At 36.4% G+C, this 13,822-nt stretch overlaps 1 protein-coding gene across 2 annotated transcripts in view; it reads right to left on the bottom strand.

Moving 5' to 3' along the window:
* TDP1 (tyrosyl-DNA phosphodiesterase 1) overlaps nucleotides 1-13,822 on the bottom strand; it is a 36,599-nt gene that overhangs the window by 9,129 nt on the left and 13,648 nt on the right. For both annotated transcript variants that reach the window (XR_009152639.1, XM_058162528.1), the window contains exons 6-11: nucleotides 10,147-10,239; nucleotides 7,516-7,686; nucleotides 7,066-7,144; nucleotides 4,358-4,540; nucleotides 849-897; nucleotides 695-761 (exon numbers count right to left, since the gene is read on the bottom strand). Coding sequence is in view for 1 of the 2 variants with exons in the window: in XM_058162528.1 (XP_058018511.1) it covers nucleotides 695-761; nucleotides 849-897; nucleotides 4,358-4,540; nucleotides 7,066-7,144; nucleotides 7,516-7,686; nucleotides 10,147-10,239 (642 nt within the window). In the remaining variant the exon portion in view is untranslated. The remainder of the gene's footprint in view (nucleotides 1-694; nucleotides 762-848; nucleotides 898-4,357; nucleotides 4,541-7,065; nucleotides 7,145-7,515; nucleotides 7,687-10,146; nucleotides 10,240-13,822) is intronic.

Here is a 13,822-nt window from a genome sequence, read left to right as displayed (position 1 = left end):
GATATCCTTGCCAATCACATGCAAAACTGCAATCTACAACAATTCCAGTAATTATATTAACAGAAAGGATTAAATAGAAACATAGAAAACATTGTACTCATTTTTTTTAGCTTCTCTTTCTCAGTTTAGCTGTTCATACTTTACACCTAAAGCCATACTTAAATGGTGAGAAGTGTAACATACATGAATGGATGTATATGAATTCAATAGGGATACATATGGAAAAGAGAAAAATGTAACTTTTACTGACGTGTATATGTTGGCATTTGATCTCTGGACATAATGAAATTTTTGTTCTGCTATGGCTAGATTCATTATATTCAACTTGCAGCTTTTCATAAATTTAGATGGAAATTTCAAAACTACTGTACACAAGAGAAAAATAACTAATCTTTTCCACTATGGGTTGGTTTGAAATATGAGATGTCAGGTTTCATTTTTGGAAAATCAATTGATTGCCACATAACTAAGCCATTTTAAAAGGCTAATAATTACAACATATCTGAAACTCAATTTATATAATCTCTGTTTGGATTTTTATGAAGAACATTCTAAGACAAATCTAATACTAATATCTTTCTAAAACATTTTAGAAAGATAAGGCATAGTAACTGTTAGTTTTAAAGATTTGATTACATCTTTATTTTAAAACATAATTAACCTAATTAACCATAAAGACAGCATTTTTACTTACTGAAAATAAGAGTGTAGCCAAGGCTGCTTTTGTGCAGTTTGTATGCTATATGGCAGAGAACCTCCAGCTGAAAAAGAAAGAAAAGGTTAATTATTTAATTTTGACATGTGAACTTACAACTTTATTATCAAGGGCAGAAATATATATATTTTACCTGGATAACCTTCTAAACTCTGTCTTACATTTTCAACACTTGGATAAATCTAAACAAATAAAAGCAAATGTAATACCAGGTAGTTATAACAAATGCATCATGTATGTTATACAATTTACCAATCATCAAAATACTGCCAAGTAACAGCAAACAGTCAAGTTTGATGCTGCTATTGGTTTGCTGAAAACTCATCTGTTATGTTTTTCTGAGATTCGGCTGCAATTTATTTATTTTTTTAAAAATCTACCATAGAGACCAGCTTCTGGACTTTTATGTTTATTCAAAGCATGACTAAATAACAGTGCCTGCTTTGACAAAGATTGGTTGAATCAAATACACATTTTGAAATCTGAATACTTAAAAAAGCAAAGTAGAGATTTTGTGGAGATGAACAATGTATTTTCAGTAAGGATGAGCAACCAACAGACCCAGACTATATTCTTAAAATTTGATGGCAAAATAGCTCATTTTTTTGGTAGTGCCATTATTTTGCTCTTCATACATTTATCTCTCCATAGCAACCATAGTAACAGGAATGGGGGAATTTAATTCAGATGACTATCAGGTATACTACTGTGGGCAAGAATCCCTCAGAAGAAATGGAGTGGCCTTTGTAATCAATAAAAAAGTAAGAAAAGCAATACTGGGATACAATCCCCAAAATGACAGAATGATCTCAGTCCGAATCGAAGGCAAACCGTTCAATATCACAGTAGTTCAAGTCTATGCCGCAACCACTGGTGCTGAAGAAGATGAAATTGACCAGTTCTATGAAGCCCTACAGCACCTGATAGAATTAACACCAAAAAATGATGTCCTTATCATCATGGGAGATTGGAATGCTAAAGTAGGAAGCCAAAAGATAACCGGAATAACAGGCAAGTATGGCCTTGGAGTACAAAATAAAGCAGGGCACAGGCTGATAGAATTCTGTCAAGACAATACAATGATCATAGCAAACACTCTTTTCCAACAACCTAAGAGACGACTCTACACATGGACATCACCAGATGGTCAACACAGAAATCAGATTGACTATGTGCTCTGCAGCCAAAGATGGAGAAGCTCTATACAGTCAGTAAAAACAAGACCAGGAGCTGACTGTGGCTCAGATCATGAGCTTCTTCTTGCAAAATTTAGGCTTAAACTAAAGAAAGTAGGGAAAAGCACCAGGCCACTCAGGTATGAACTAAATCATATCCCTGATGAATATACAGTAGAGGTGACAAATAGATTTAAAGAATTAGATCTGATAGACAGAGTGCCTGATGAACTATGGACGGAGGTTCGCAACATTGTACAAGAGGTAGCAACTAAAACCATTCCAAAGAAAAAGAAATGCAAGAAAGCAAAATGGCTGTCTGAGGAAGCTCTGCAAATAGCTGAGGAAAGAAGGGAAGCGAAAGGCAAGGGAGAAAGAGAAAGATACACCCAGTTGAATGCAGAATTCCAGAGAATAGCTAGAAGAGATAAGAATGCATTCTTAAATGAACAGTGCAAAGAAATAGAAGAAAACAATAGAATAGGGAGGACCAGAGATCTATTCAAGAAAATTGGAGATATGAAGGGAATGTTTCATGCAAAGATGGGCATGATAAAGGACCAAAATGGCAGGGACCTAACAGAGGCAGAAGAGATTAAGAAGAGGTGGCAAAATTACACAGAAGAACTATACAAGAATGAGCTTAACATCCCTGATAACCACGATGGGGTGGTCACTAACCTTGAGCCAGACATCCTAGAATGTGAAGTCAAATGGGCCTTAGGAAATCTGAGCAACAACAAAGCTAGTGGAGGAGACAGTATTCCAGCTGAGCTATTCAAAATCTTAAAAGACGACTCAGTAAAAGTGCTACACCCAATTTGCCAGCAAATTTGGAAAACTCAACAATGGCCACAGGATTGGAAAAGGTCAGTTTACATTCCAATTCCAAAGAAAGGCAATGCCAAAGAATGTTCAAACTATCGCACCATTGCACTCATTTCACATGCTAGGAAGGTTATGCTTAAAATCCTACAAGCTAGGCTCCAGCAATATGTGGATTGAGAACTACCAGAAGTACAGGCAGGATTTCGTAGAGGCAGACAACTAGAGATCAAATTGCCAACATACGCTGGATCATGGAGAAAGCTAGGGAGTTCCAGAAAAACATCTACTTCTGTTTCATTGACTATGCTAAAGCCTTTGATTGTGTGGATCACAACAAATTGTAGCAAGTTCTTAAAGAGATGGGAGTACCAGACCATCTTATTTGTCTCTTGAGAAACCTGTATGCGGGTCAAGAAGCTACAGTGAGAACTGGACACGGAACCACTGATTGGTTCAAAACTGGGAAAGGAGTCCGGCAAGGCTGTATACTATCACCCTGCCTATTTAACTTATATGCAGAACACATCATGAGAAAGGCGGGGCTAGATGAATCAAAAATTGGAATTAAGATTGCCGGAAGAAATATCAACAACCTCAGATATGCAGATGATACCACTCTAATGGCAGAAAGCGAAGAGGAACTAAAAAGTTTCTTGATGCAGGTGAAGGAGGAGAGTGCAAAAGTTGGCTTGAAACTCAACATTAAGAAAACTAAAATCATGGCATCCGTCCCTTTCAATTCCTGGCAGATAGATGGTGAAGAAATGGAGGTAGTAACAGATTTTATTTTCCTGGGCTCCAAGATCACTGCAGATGGGGACTGCAGCCAAGAAATTAAAAGACGCTTGCTCCTGGGGAGGAAAGCTATGGCAAATCTAGACAGCGTACTAAAAAGCAGAGACATCACCCTGCCAACAAGTGTGTATAGTCAAGGCTATGGTTTTCCCAGTTGCAATGTATGGCTGTGAAGGTTGGACCATAAAAAAGGCTGAGCGCCAAAGAATTGAGGCCTTTGAACTCTGGTGCTGGAGAAGACTCCTGTGAGTCCCTTGGACTGCAAGGCGAACAAACAAGTCAGTTCTAGAGGAGATCAACCCTGACTGCTCTTTAGAAGGTCAGATCCTGAAGATGAAACTGAAATACTTTGGCCACCTAATGAGAAAGAAGGACTCACTGGAGAAGAGCCTAATGCTGGGAAAGATTGAGGACAAAAGAAGAAGGAGACGACAGAGAACGAGGTGGCTGGATGGAGTCACTGAAGCAGTAGGCATGAGTTTAAATGGACTCCAGAGGATGGTAGAGGACAGGAAGGCCTGGAGGAAAGTTGTCCATGGGGTCGCGATGGGTCGGACACGACTTCGCAACTAACAACAAGCAACCATTCAGGAAGCTGGTTTCATATGTTAGGATTTTGTCCCAGTTTTAAGGGTGGAGATAGGAACAAGAACCCCTATATGTGTGGGGGGGGGGCAGATGCATTTTTAACAGTAATATATTCTGTAAATAGATGTCCCAGTAGCAGATGCTCTGCTGTTCTAACTTTTATAACTATAAAAGTTATATAACTAACTATAAATACACATAGACACTCTCACACATGTCCAGACCCGCACGTATGTATGTATCAAGCGGCCAATACCAGATGGATAGGAATTTCATTTGGAGGAGTCTTCAAATTGCTTCCTAAACTCCCCAAACTTTCTCTAAATTCTGAACACAGCCATTTGGACTGATCAACTCCCATTGATCCAATACTTGAGAATTGTCCTATTATAGGCCAAGAATCTTGATCTGGTATTTGTCTTGCATGTTCCTTCAGAAGCTGTTTGGGGTAAAAAACAGAAACAACACCAATAAAGTATTAACACTTTATCACCTTCAATTATTCAATTAAGTAGCAGACGACACAAATGATCATTTATGAAGACACTGCTCGTTAATTAGTTGCATATGTTCAATATTTTATCTAACAGTGCAGACTGCAATTATTGCAGACATTTGTGCTGAAGTCTTATGGCATTTGCAGGCTAACATATCCACTATTAATAATAGTTAATAGCAGGAAAACCAGCATTCAATTTCTACATAAAACCAAATAAGTTTCCAGTCCCTTTGTAAACTGAAGGGCAATGAATTGAAGCCACCAATTGTTGTAGCAATCCAAATACACCTTTTTGGCATAAATTTCTGAATTACCTAACAATAACAAGAATAATACAGGGCTGCCTAACTGGAACAATTCAAGATGGTATGCAGTCTGTAAAAAATATTTATCAGGTGATTGACCATTATTTTTATCAAATTCTAACCTTGCCTGCAGAGACTGCAAAAGTAAGCCAAAATCTCTTATGAATCTGCTAATTAAACAATACATAATGTAGTATACATAATAATGCTGGGAAAAATGAAAGGAATAGAAAAAAAGGACAAACAGCAGCAGAGTGGATGGATCCAATTATAGTGGTCATGGCTCACTGTTGGAACACCTGAAGGGTCAATTGGGGACAGAACATCCAATTTATTTATCAAATTTGTCCAGTCATCTATCTCTCCAAAAGTGACTGTGGGTGCTGTACAATAATGGGATAAGAACCACAAATATAAAATATATAAAAATCTACAAATAATAGAAACCTCGAAGTGCAAAAATACAAACTGGTCACTGCAGCAATGGAGCCATCTAAATGTATTTCTGGTTCCTTAGGAACCCCAGGCCTGATAATGTAAACAGTCTTGAGGACCTTCTGGAATATTAAAAAGGAAGCAGCTAATCTAATTTCAGGGGAAATAATGTTTCATGTATCCATAGCATGCCATGAAGGTCTTTAAAGGTTAAAACCAGCATTTGAATTGCACTAGGAAGCAAAATGGAAACCAATGCAGTCTGCAGAGTAGGGGTGTAACATGTACTGTACTAGGGATGCATATAACTGCTGGCACCTCTACATTCTGTACCAGCTGAAGCTTTTCAATATTTTTGGAAAGCAGGCCCCAAGGATTTCACTGAACTCTTTTGAATTTTAGTTCACCAGATTCTCAATCAATCAATCCTGATCATTCAAATTTATATGGAATCAGAGTTTAATAAAATGTAAATAAGTTGGTGATTCATCCAAAAATTGTTACTTATTTCCATTGAAGTCTTGGCAATTATTCAGCTTGGTATCAGTTATATATCAGATTCTCATACTCATGAAAAATTAACCTTATGAAAGAACTGAAGCTTAAAAATAAATGATCCATACTTTCTATTGGATATGGATAGAATCTTGAACAATTATTTTAGAGCAATTCCTCTGTAATGATTATTTTATGATTTCTGTCAACTTCAGATGGAAGTTCTGTATCCCCTAATTCTCTTCAGTGCCAAAATAATCAATTCAGTCATGTTTTAATATCTCAACATAGACCAAATACTCTAACTGCTTCAAAGAAATCGGAGAACCTATCTCTTCTGATGGAGTCCATTTATGAAACCAAGCATCAAGAGATTTCAAGTTTATTGGATTTGGGGAAGAATATATTTGAAAGGATGTATGTTTTCTCTGTGGCAATATAAAAAAATTGTGGCAACATTAATACATATGATTTGGTCTTGTAAATTACTGGTATTTTTAGAACAATATTTGTATAGCTAGCTAGATAATTAAAGATGTTAATATTATATTGAATTATGTTCAAGAAATGTGGAATTTGATTGTTTTTGAGGAATTGTTCACTGCTCAGAAAATTATTTTGAAAAATTGGAAAAGCAGTTATTCTGGACATTAAGGACTGAATTCAAGATGTATAATAAATCCATTTTTGAAAATCTTTTTCACACTAAAAATGATGCAATGCATTTAGTTTGACACAGAATTCAAATTTTACAGAATATGCTTTATTCTAATTTGAAATGTTCATGTTTAAAACTTGAAATATAAGTGATATGCCTAGATGGTTTTGCTTTTTGTTGTTTTTCTGCTTTTTATTTTTGTTTACATCTGTTAATTTTTTTGTAACTTGAGAGCCCAAAATGCCTATCATTGAAACAAACTGTGTTTATGTGTGTATGATGAATTCTCTTAACAGTTTTCAAAGTCTGAAGGTGATTCTATTGGAAAAGCTGTTATAACAATGAATTTTTCAACAGTAACAAGTAACAAGATTACCTCTTCATAAGATTACCTCTTCACCGCGCACATTCCCTCCTTGAGGGAGACGGGTGGTCTAGATGGGCAGGTTAGAAATATGAAATATAAATAAATAATTTTACAAATATATACTTGGAAATATTTCAGCTCTTTCATAGTTCTACAAATGTTTATCAGAAATACAGGAAAAATGACAGGCATAAACATCGAGTACCTTTCTCAGTTTAAGATGACCCCATTTTTCTTTTGCATTACCTTGGTATCGACCTGGAGTTGACCCAATAAGATATACTCTGCATAAAAAATAACCACACAAAGTTTAGTGTTTTCCCAAATTGCGTCATAGTATGCATGTAATAACAATACAGTTCATTTTAAAGTAGTTATTTTCCCAAACTGCATTACTGCTTATTAAAAAGCCTACACACATCTTCACAAAAAGCTTCTACCCAGAGTCTAACTTAAATTGCTGAACATACGAACAAAATGCTTTTCAAAAGAAATAGTAACCAATTTACAAAAATGCATCTTCAATGCCGTAACCTAGTTCAATGAACTTTATAAATTTAAAAATTGTTTATATTGCAACACATTATTTTAGAACTATAATGAACATTGGAACTGTGAGAAATTATTTAATATAAGTATACATTGAATTATATACCTTGTCTCTGAAAGATCATGTTGCTTAATTATTTCAACCCACTCCATCAGACTAGCAGATTTGTAAGATATCAAATAGCTGATTAGATCTGATTTAAAATTCGTATGAGATTCACCATCAGACTCAGCACTCCCAGGAGGCAATCTTGGATACAAAGGACTTAGCCATATTCTAAAATATTAAAAGGTAGAGCAATAAAATAGCATTAACAAGCATGTATTATATAGTTTAAAAAGAAGAAACAGTGACATTCGGGTTTTTTTGCAAAGCAAAGTTAAACTCAGTTATGACAGCCTTCATATTCTATCAAACTTGAGTTATGAACATTTACTGTGTCTTGAAATCATACAGCTAAGACCTTGATTTACAACCAATCATTTAATGTCCATTAGAAGCTACAATGGCTGCAGATAGAGTGTTTTATGGCCTGCAAAGTCCGTCTGGTCATTGTAAAAGGTCCTTCTGCCTCCCTCCCACCTCATGTGATTCCCCCTCCCAAGTCATGTGATAACAATCTGGTATTAGCGATCTCTTTGCACTTTTGACCAATTGCCAATAACCCATGATCATGTGATTGCCATTTGCAATCTTCTCTGATAGCTTCCCCAGAAAGTCTGGGGAAGCCAGTACAGATGGTTGTCAGCTGCTGCCACCTGCCAAGAGGACTTCTCATCTTTGTGGGCTGGCTGAAATTGCTGCCTGCTGCGGGGAATTGAAGTCCTTCATTGAGATAAAGAAATGGAGCTCAGATCCTGATGTTTTAAACTCTATTCCTCCACCCCACCAAAGTCGTTCCCTTATGCATGTAGAGAAAAACTGACATCGTCCCACAGAGTGCAGAAACAGAGCTCAAATCTGCACCCATGGGAAGAGCTCCCTTCAATGTACAGAAGAGACCTGATATCCTTAGGGAGGCAGCTCTTTCAGCCAGCTCCTAGGTACAAGAGGGAACTAAAATCCAAGCATGATTTTCAGCTCCTGAGCAGAGTAGCAGGGCAGTAAGGTGTACCAGTGGAGGGTGCCTCAGGTAGGTGAGGGAGATCTAGTGCAGGCCCCATGCAAGTGTCTCTTCACTCAGGGGCTAAAAATCCTGTATGGATTTTGGCAAGGAGGATTTTCAGTTCCTGAGTGGAACCTCCCAGGGTGTTCCCCTCCCATCCTGTTCTCCTTATCTGGGACTCCACCTGTTTAACAATCTGTGTGTGTCTGCTGAACAACCCCAACCGGGAGTGCCAGGATTGTACTCAATGACCAAACCAGTCATGTGGGCAGACATGTGACATTCTGCTTAACTCTCATTTTGCTCAGCGATCGAGATTCCAGCCCTCATAGTGGTAGTTAAGTGAGAGCTGCCTATATTGCAAAAAAAAAAGGAAGTATAAATATTCAAAGACACCTTAACAGGAAATATTATTCCGTATTTCTTTATTTCTTTCAGCTATATAAAGGAAATGGCTTTTTATACTAATGGATCCTCAACCCATTTGCAAGAACATATGGGCTTTTTATAAAACTTTTCCCACCACGTTGAGTACTCTATCACTGCATGGAGAAAGAAAAGGAGGACATCTGTATATGTGCTGCTCCCATGTACTGTAAGTGTTAAAGAGGAAGAATAAGGAGGGAATGAAGTTTGACAAAAACTAGGTTTTCTCCTACCCGTAGTATCACTAAACAGAGCATGGCAAGAGTAGTAAGATGCATAATCATTTTTAAAGTTTCCTCATTCATAATTTATCTCTACAGACATGCGTAGACACAGACGTTCAGGACAGTCTGACCAAACGACTCATTTAAGTCGATCTTAGGATATTAAAGCAACAGTCTTAGAATTATATGGTTTATACTGATGAATGAAATGGGACATGTAGATGGCCAAATAACTATTATGTAGAAAATAGCCAAATATCCAAAAGCAAACATTCTATATTCAGGAAATACTCTTTATCCTGAATAAAAAGGTTCTTTATCTTTCTGAGTTGTACGAGAAATTGAGCAAAGCACTACCTTCTCAGTTGTAGGTATCAATTATAAGAGAATATATTCATAGCATTTTTCTATGAGCTGTAGAGAACTCAAAGAATATTCCCTCCCCTGGAAATTATGCAGTAATTTAACTAGATTCACTATAATTTCAGAAGTCATCTATATGATGCAAGACCATTTATTTTGAAACTCTTCTTTCTGGGTAACATTATTAACTATTGTTTATGATTCTTTAGTTGATTAAAAAATAGGATTTATTAGATACTGCTTTTTAAATCTGCATGACCAGGAGATTTGCTGCTATATTTTGAAATCACACAAATCAAGTCAGTAAAATCCAATATGGTATTGCATTTAAGATGTGGAGCAAGACCAGGAAGACCCAAATGCACATCCACCCACAGCAATGAAAGTTCACTAAGTGACTTTCAGCCAGTTACTCTCTTTCAGTTCAGTTATAGGATTGCTTTTGTGGGAAAAACTGGAAGAAGTGGTGTTACATAGGCTGCCTTGAACTCTGGAAGAAATAACTAATATATAAACAAGAACGTGTTCTCTAAGAATAACCAACGCAATAATTGCTGTGAAGGTATTAACTGTGGCATGCTGTCATGGGCCAAAATATCAAATTATAATTTTTCTTACCCTTGTGTTTTCTGGTACCAATCATCATCAATAAGATTGGATGTATGTATCACCACTCGAAGGCCTTCTTCATAATTCAACAACATCATTTTCCTATAAAAAATAATTTAAATCACTCCAAAATAATTGCATATCAAGTACTATAAAAATTTAAAAAGACCAAGGCCAAAAATGAAGAGAATATTTACATAAAACCATGCAATAGTTATAAAAGAGTTGCAATGGTATTGATCCATTTGAGTCGCTAAAATTTTCCTTCAAGAGAGATAATATTTCCTAAATGTAGATCTATTCCAGTCTTGATTCTCCAACTGATTGGCTGGACCAAATGTCATTTTTATCAGCCCCATATGTAGACCAGACAAGGAAGCAGACTACAGGGAAAGGAAAATTATTTTTATTAGACTATCGTAACAGAATCTTGCAAGTATATCATTGCTTGACATAGTGTAAGCCGCCCTGAGTCTTCGGAGAAGGGCGGGATATAAATGCAAATTTTTAAAAAAAATCCCAACCTCCTATTTATACTCCTGCAAAACTATGAAGGCGTCTTTTGTTCCTTTCCTCATATTGTTTTGTGCTTGAATTCTTTTTGCTTTGTTGCTCTATATTCCATTAATATTTTTGTGAACATCATCTTTATACAGTATATGGTCTTATATAATATTACTGTCAGAAAGATTAGATTGGATTGTGGTCCGTCAGCAGCCTACAGAGCTGGCAACCGAGTCAGACAGCGGTGAGGCTGAGGTTAGGCCAGGGCCATCGGGAAGTGAGGTGCGGACTCCAGAGCCTTCAGAGACTGATAGTAGTGAGGCAGAGGAACAGGAATAGTCTGTTCCTAATGCACAGATGAGAAGATTTGCAAGAAGGCAAGAGTAGCTCAAGCAGAGAGGACAACTTGGGAGTAGGGCCAAGAGATGATTGGCCCCTCTCATAAAGCTTAAAACAGACCAGCACTGGCGTTTGGCCTTTGCTGAAAAACAACGTTGTAGCTGTGTCTTCTGCTTCAACTTCTGCTTCATTTTCTGCTTCGTCTATGTCTTTGTTTTTGTGGCTTCTGGACATTTGCCAGGAAGGGCCTTTGGCAGTTTGTCTAATTGGACCAAGGTTTGTGAGATAACTGAGGAATTTGTGTTGGGAGGCATTTGTTTTGAGTTGAACGACGCTGGGAATGAAGTAATTCCCAGCTGTTTGAATAAAGTTTGTTTTTTCACAGACTGAGTTTATTACTACCTACTTGGGCCTGGGTCACAGCAAATTGACAGGAACTCATGACAGATCTAAACAAGGGAATCAATGATGCTAGTGCCTAATATTTCTATAATGTATGGTTTACTAATTTCTTTCCTTTAGTGCATCTGTCCTATTACATTATCCAGAACTTCCAAACTTAGCACAAATTTTCTTCCTAATCACCAACTGCCGCTATATTGAACAATCTGAATATATTATAGTATGCGCTTCATTCACCGTATGCTACATGGTGCATAGAAGGCTTATGCAACGTTACAATACCATTTTAGTGTTCATGCAGTATTCTGAATGGCTCTAAAATTAGGATTTTGTAATTCTTAGTTAATGACAAGTATTAAGCTGGGTCTATTGGCTATAGTGGGGACCTGTCTAAATAATTACTTTTGCTTTAAAACTTGTATTGATTATTTGAAAAATCAATTACACATATACAAACTTCAGAAAAATTTCTAATCTCTCCATTAAAAGATTTTAGCTTCCTGGAGAATAGGGCTTTCAAATAATTGACTACTGTATTGTCTATGAATTCTCCACTGAAATAATTCCATCATTTATTTTTAAAGATACTTTATAAAAGCTTTTTGTCATTTTAAGTAGCTAGTCTAATTTTAACAGTGTGCATTTAATATATTTCATTTTAAAATGTACTCTGATATGCGATTGTATCCACAATTTGAAATGTGATCCTGCTATGGCCACTCACTTTAAAAATTGCTAAGTAAATCTAATAGTCATATGCTCATTTTGTATGACTGTTTTTGTGAACACATAAAAAAGTAATTAAAACACCACAGATTCTAAATAGAAAATGTTTGATATTGCCCTGATGTTTTCTTTCAAAGTTAAGTTGCCTTAGAAACTGGCACCTGAGAATCAAAATGTACTGAAATAAAAATATACCTAGTCATATAACTGACTCACTGCATGATTACACATGGTTCTGTTAAGGTTATAAATATTTATAGTTTAGAAATTAAAACTTCTTTGGAGTACCCTTCATATGCTGCAAAATGCAGCGAACAGTAAAGCCTAAAATAATAAAACAATACTGAGAAAATTGTTTTAGAAAATATTAATTTCCAACTTGTAACAAAATATGCAGCAACCGTACAAATTTTATTTTAACAAGACCTAGTTCTATCCTAATGCCACTCAAAGGAGCTTTGAGTTTACATTTTTGAAACAGTACTTTGATTAATGGTTTATAAAATCACTTTTGAAGGATAACTAAGAGGTGGTATTGGAGATGGTTAGTGTATTAAAGAAGATCCCACCTCCACCTCATTGTACATTGTTCCTTCTTAGTTGATTTTTGTTCATTTTAATATTAATATTTATCATTTTATTTAATGTTTAATGATTGATATTGTTGCTTTTATCTTGCAAAGAGCACCTTCATAGTGAGATGGGTAGCCTAGACATTTAAAAAATAGAGTAGACCACTAGAGTAGAGTAGAACAGAACAGAATAGAAAAGAACAAATTAAGGTAGTATATACTAGTGCTGTTTAGCTAAAACAAAGCAAACATGTTGTGGTCATTTAACCACGGCCAAATTTTTGTAATTTAAACATAGAAATACAGGGTGCAATTCCAGGTGCTGATTACTCCCATTAAAGTCCTATATTGCGTGGTACCAGGTTATTCACAGGACTGTGATTCCTTAAGGACCGCTTTGAGTTATTTGTAAAAATAATAAAGGTGAGATACAAATAAATAAAATAAAAAATAAGGAGAGTTTGGGTAGAGTGAGCATGTACCTAGCTCCCTCTTTTAAATTTTGCCATTTTATGGGACCTAGGAAACATGTCTTTTCTGTAGCAGCCCCTGCCATATAGAACACGCTTTTCCCTTGAAATTTGGCAGGCCCTCACCCTTTTAATGTTCTGAAGAGCACTTAAGGCTTGGCTTTTCTCCTAATAGGATGGGATTTTTTTTTTGTTTTAACAATCCTATAATCCCTTGCATCGGGGTGGAATTGGGGCGACTGAATGGAGCTGAGCATTTACTGGCCTGATGCCCCGCATTATGTCTACATGGAATTCACATCAGATATTTTCTCTTTGCGCCCAGAGAAATATCTGCCGCTACCTAGGATCGAACTCACAGGTTCCTGATTGTCAGGCGAAAGCTCCACCTCTAGGCCATTTATGCCACTTGGGATAGGATGAGATTAATGAGATGAAATTGTGGTCTCCATGTGAAAGTTTAGCTATGGTGCCAGATTTTGATTAGGTTTAACTGCATCCCCAGAGTCATGTGATCAAAATTTGAGAACTTGGCAATTGGCAGGTATTTATGATATTTATTTATGACAGTTGCACTCTCCCAGATCACCATTTGTAACCTTCCCAATGGCTTTCAGCAAGCAAAGCCAATGGGGTAAACCAGATTTACTTAATGACCACAGAATTCACTTA

Source organism: Ahaetulla prasina, chromosome 1, assembly GCF_028640845.1.
Source record: "Ahaetulla prasina isolate Xishuangbanna chromosome 1, ASM2864084v1, whole genome shotgun sequence".
Lineage (NCBI taxonomy): Eukaryota > Metazoa > Chordata > Lepidosauria > Squamata > Colubridae > Ahaetulla > Ahaetulla prasina.
Note: the sequence above shows the minus strand (reverse complement) of the source record. Positions and strands in the feature narration are given on the sequence as shown.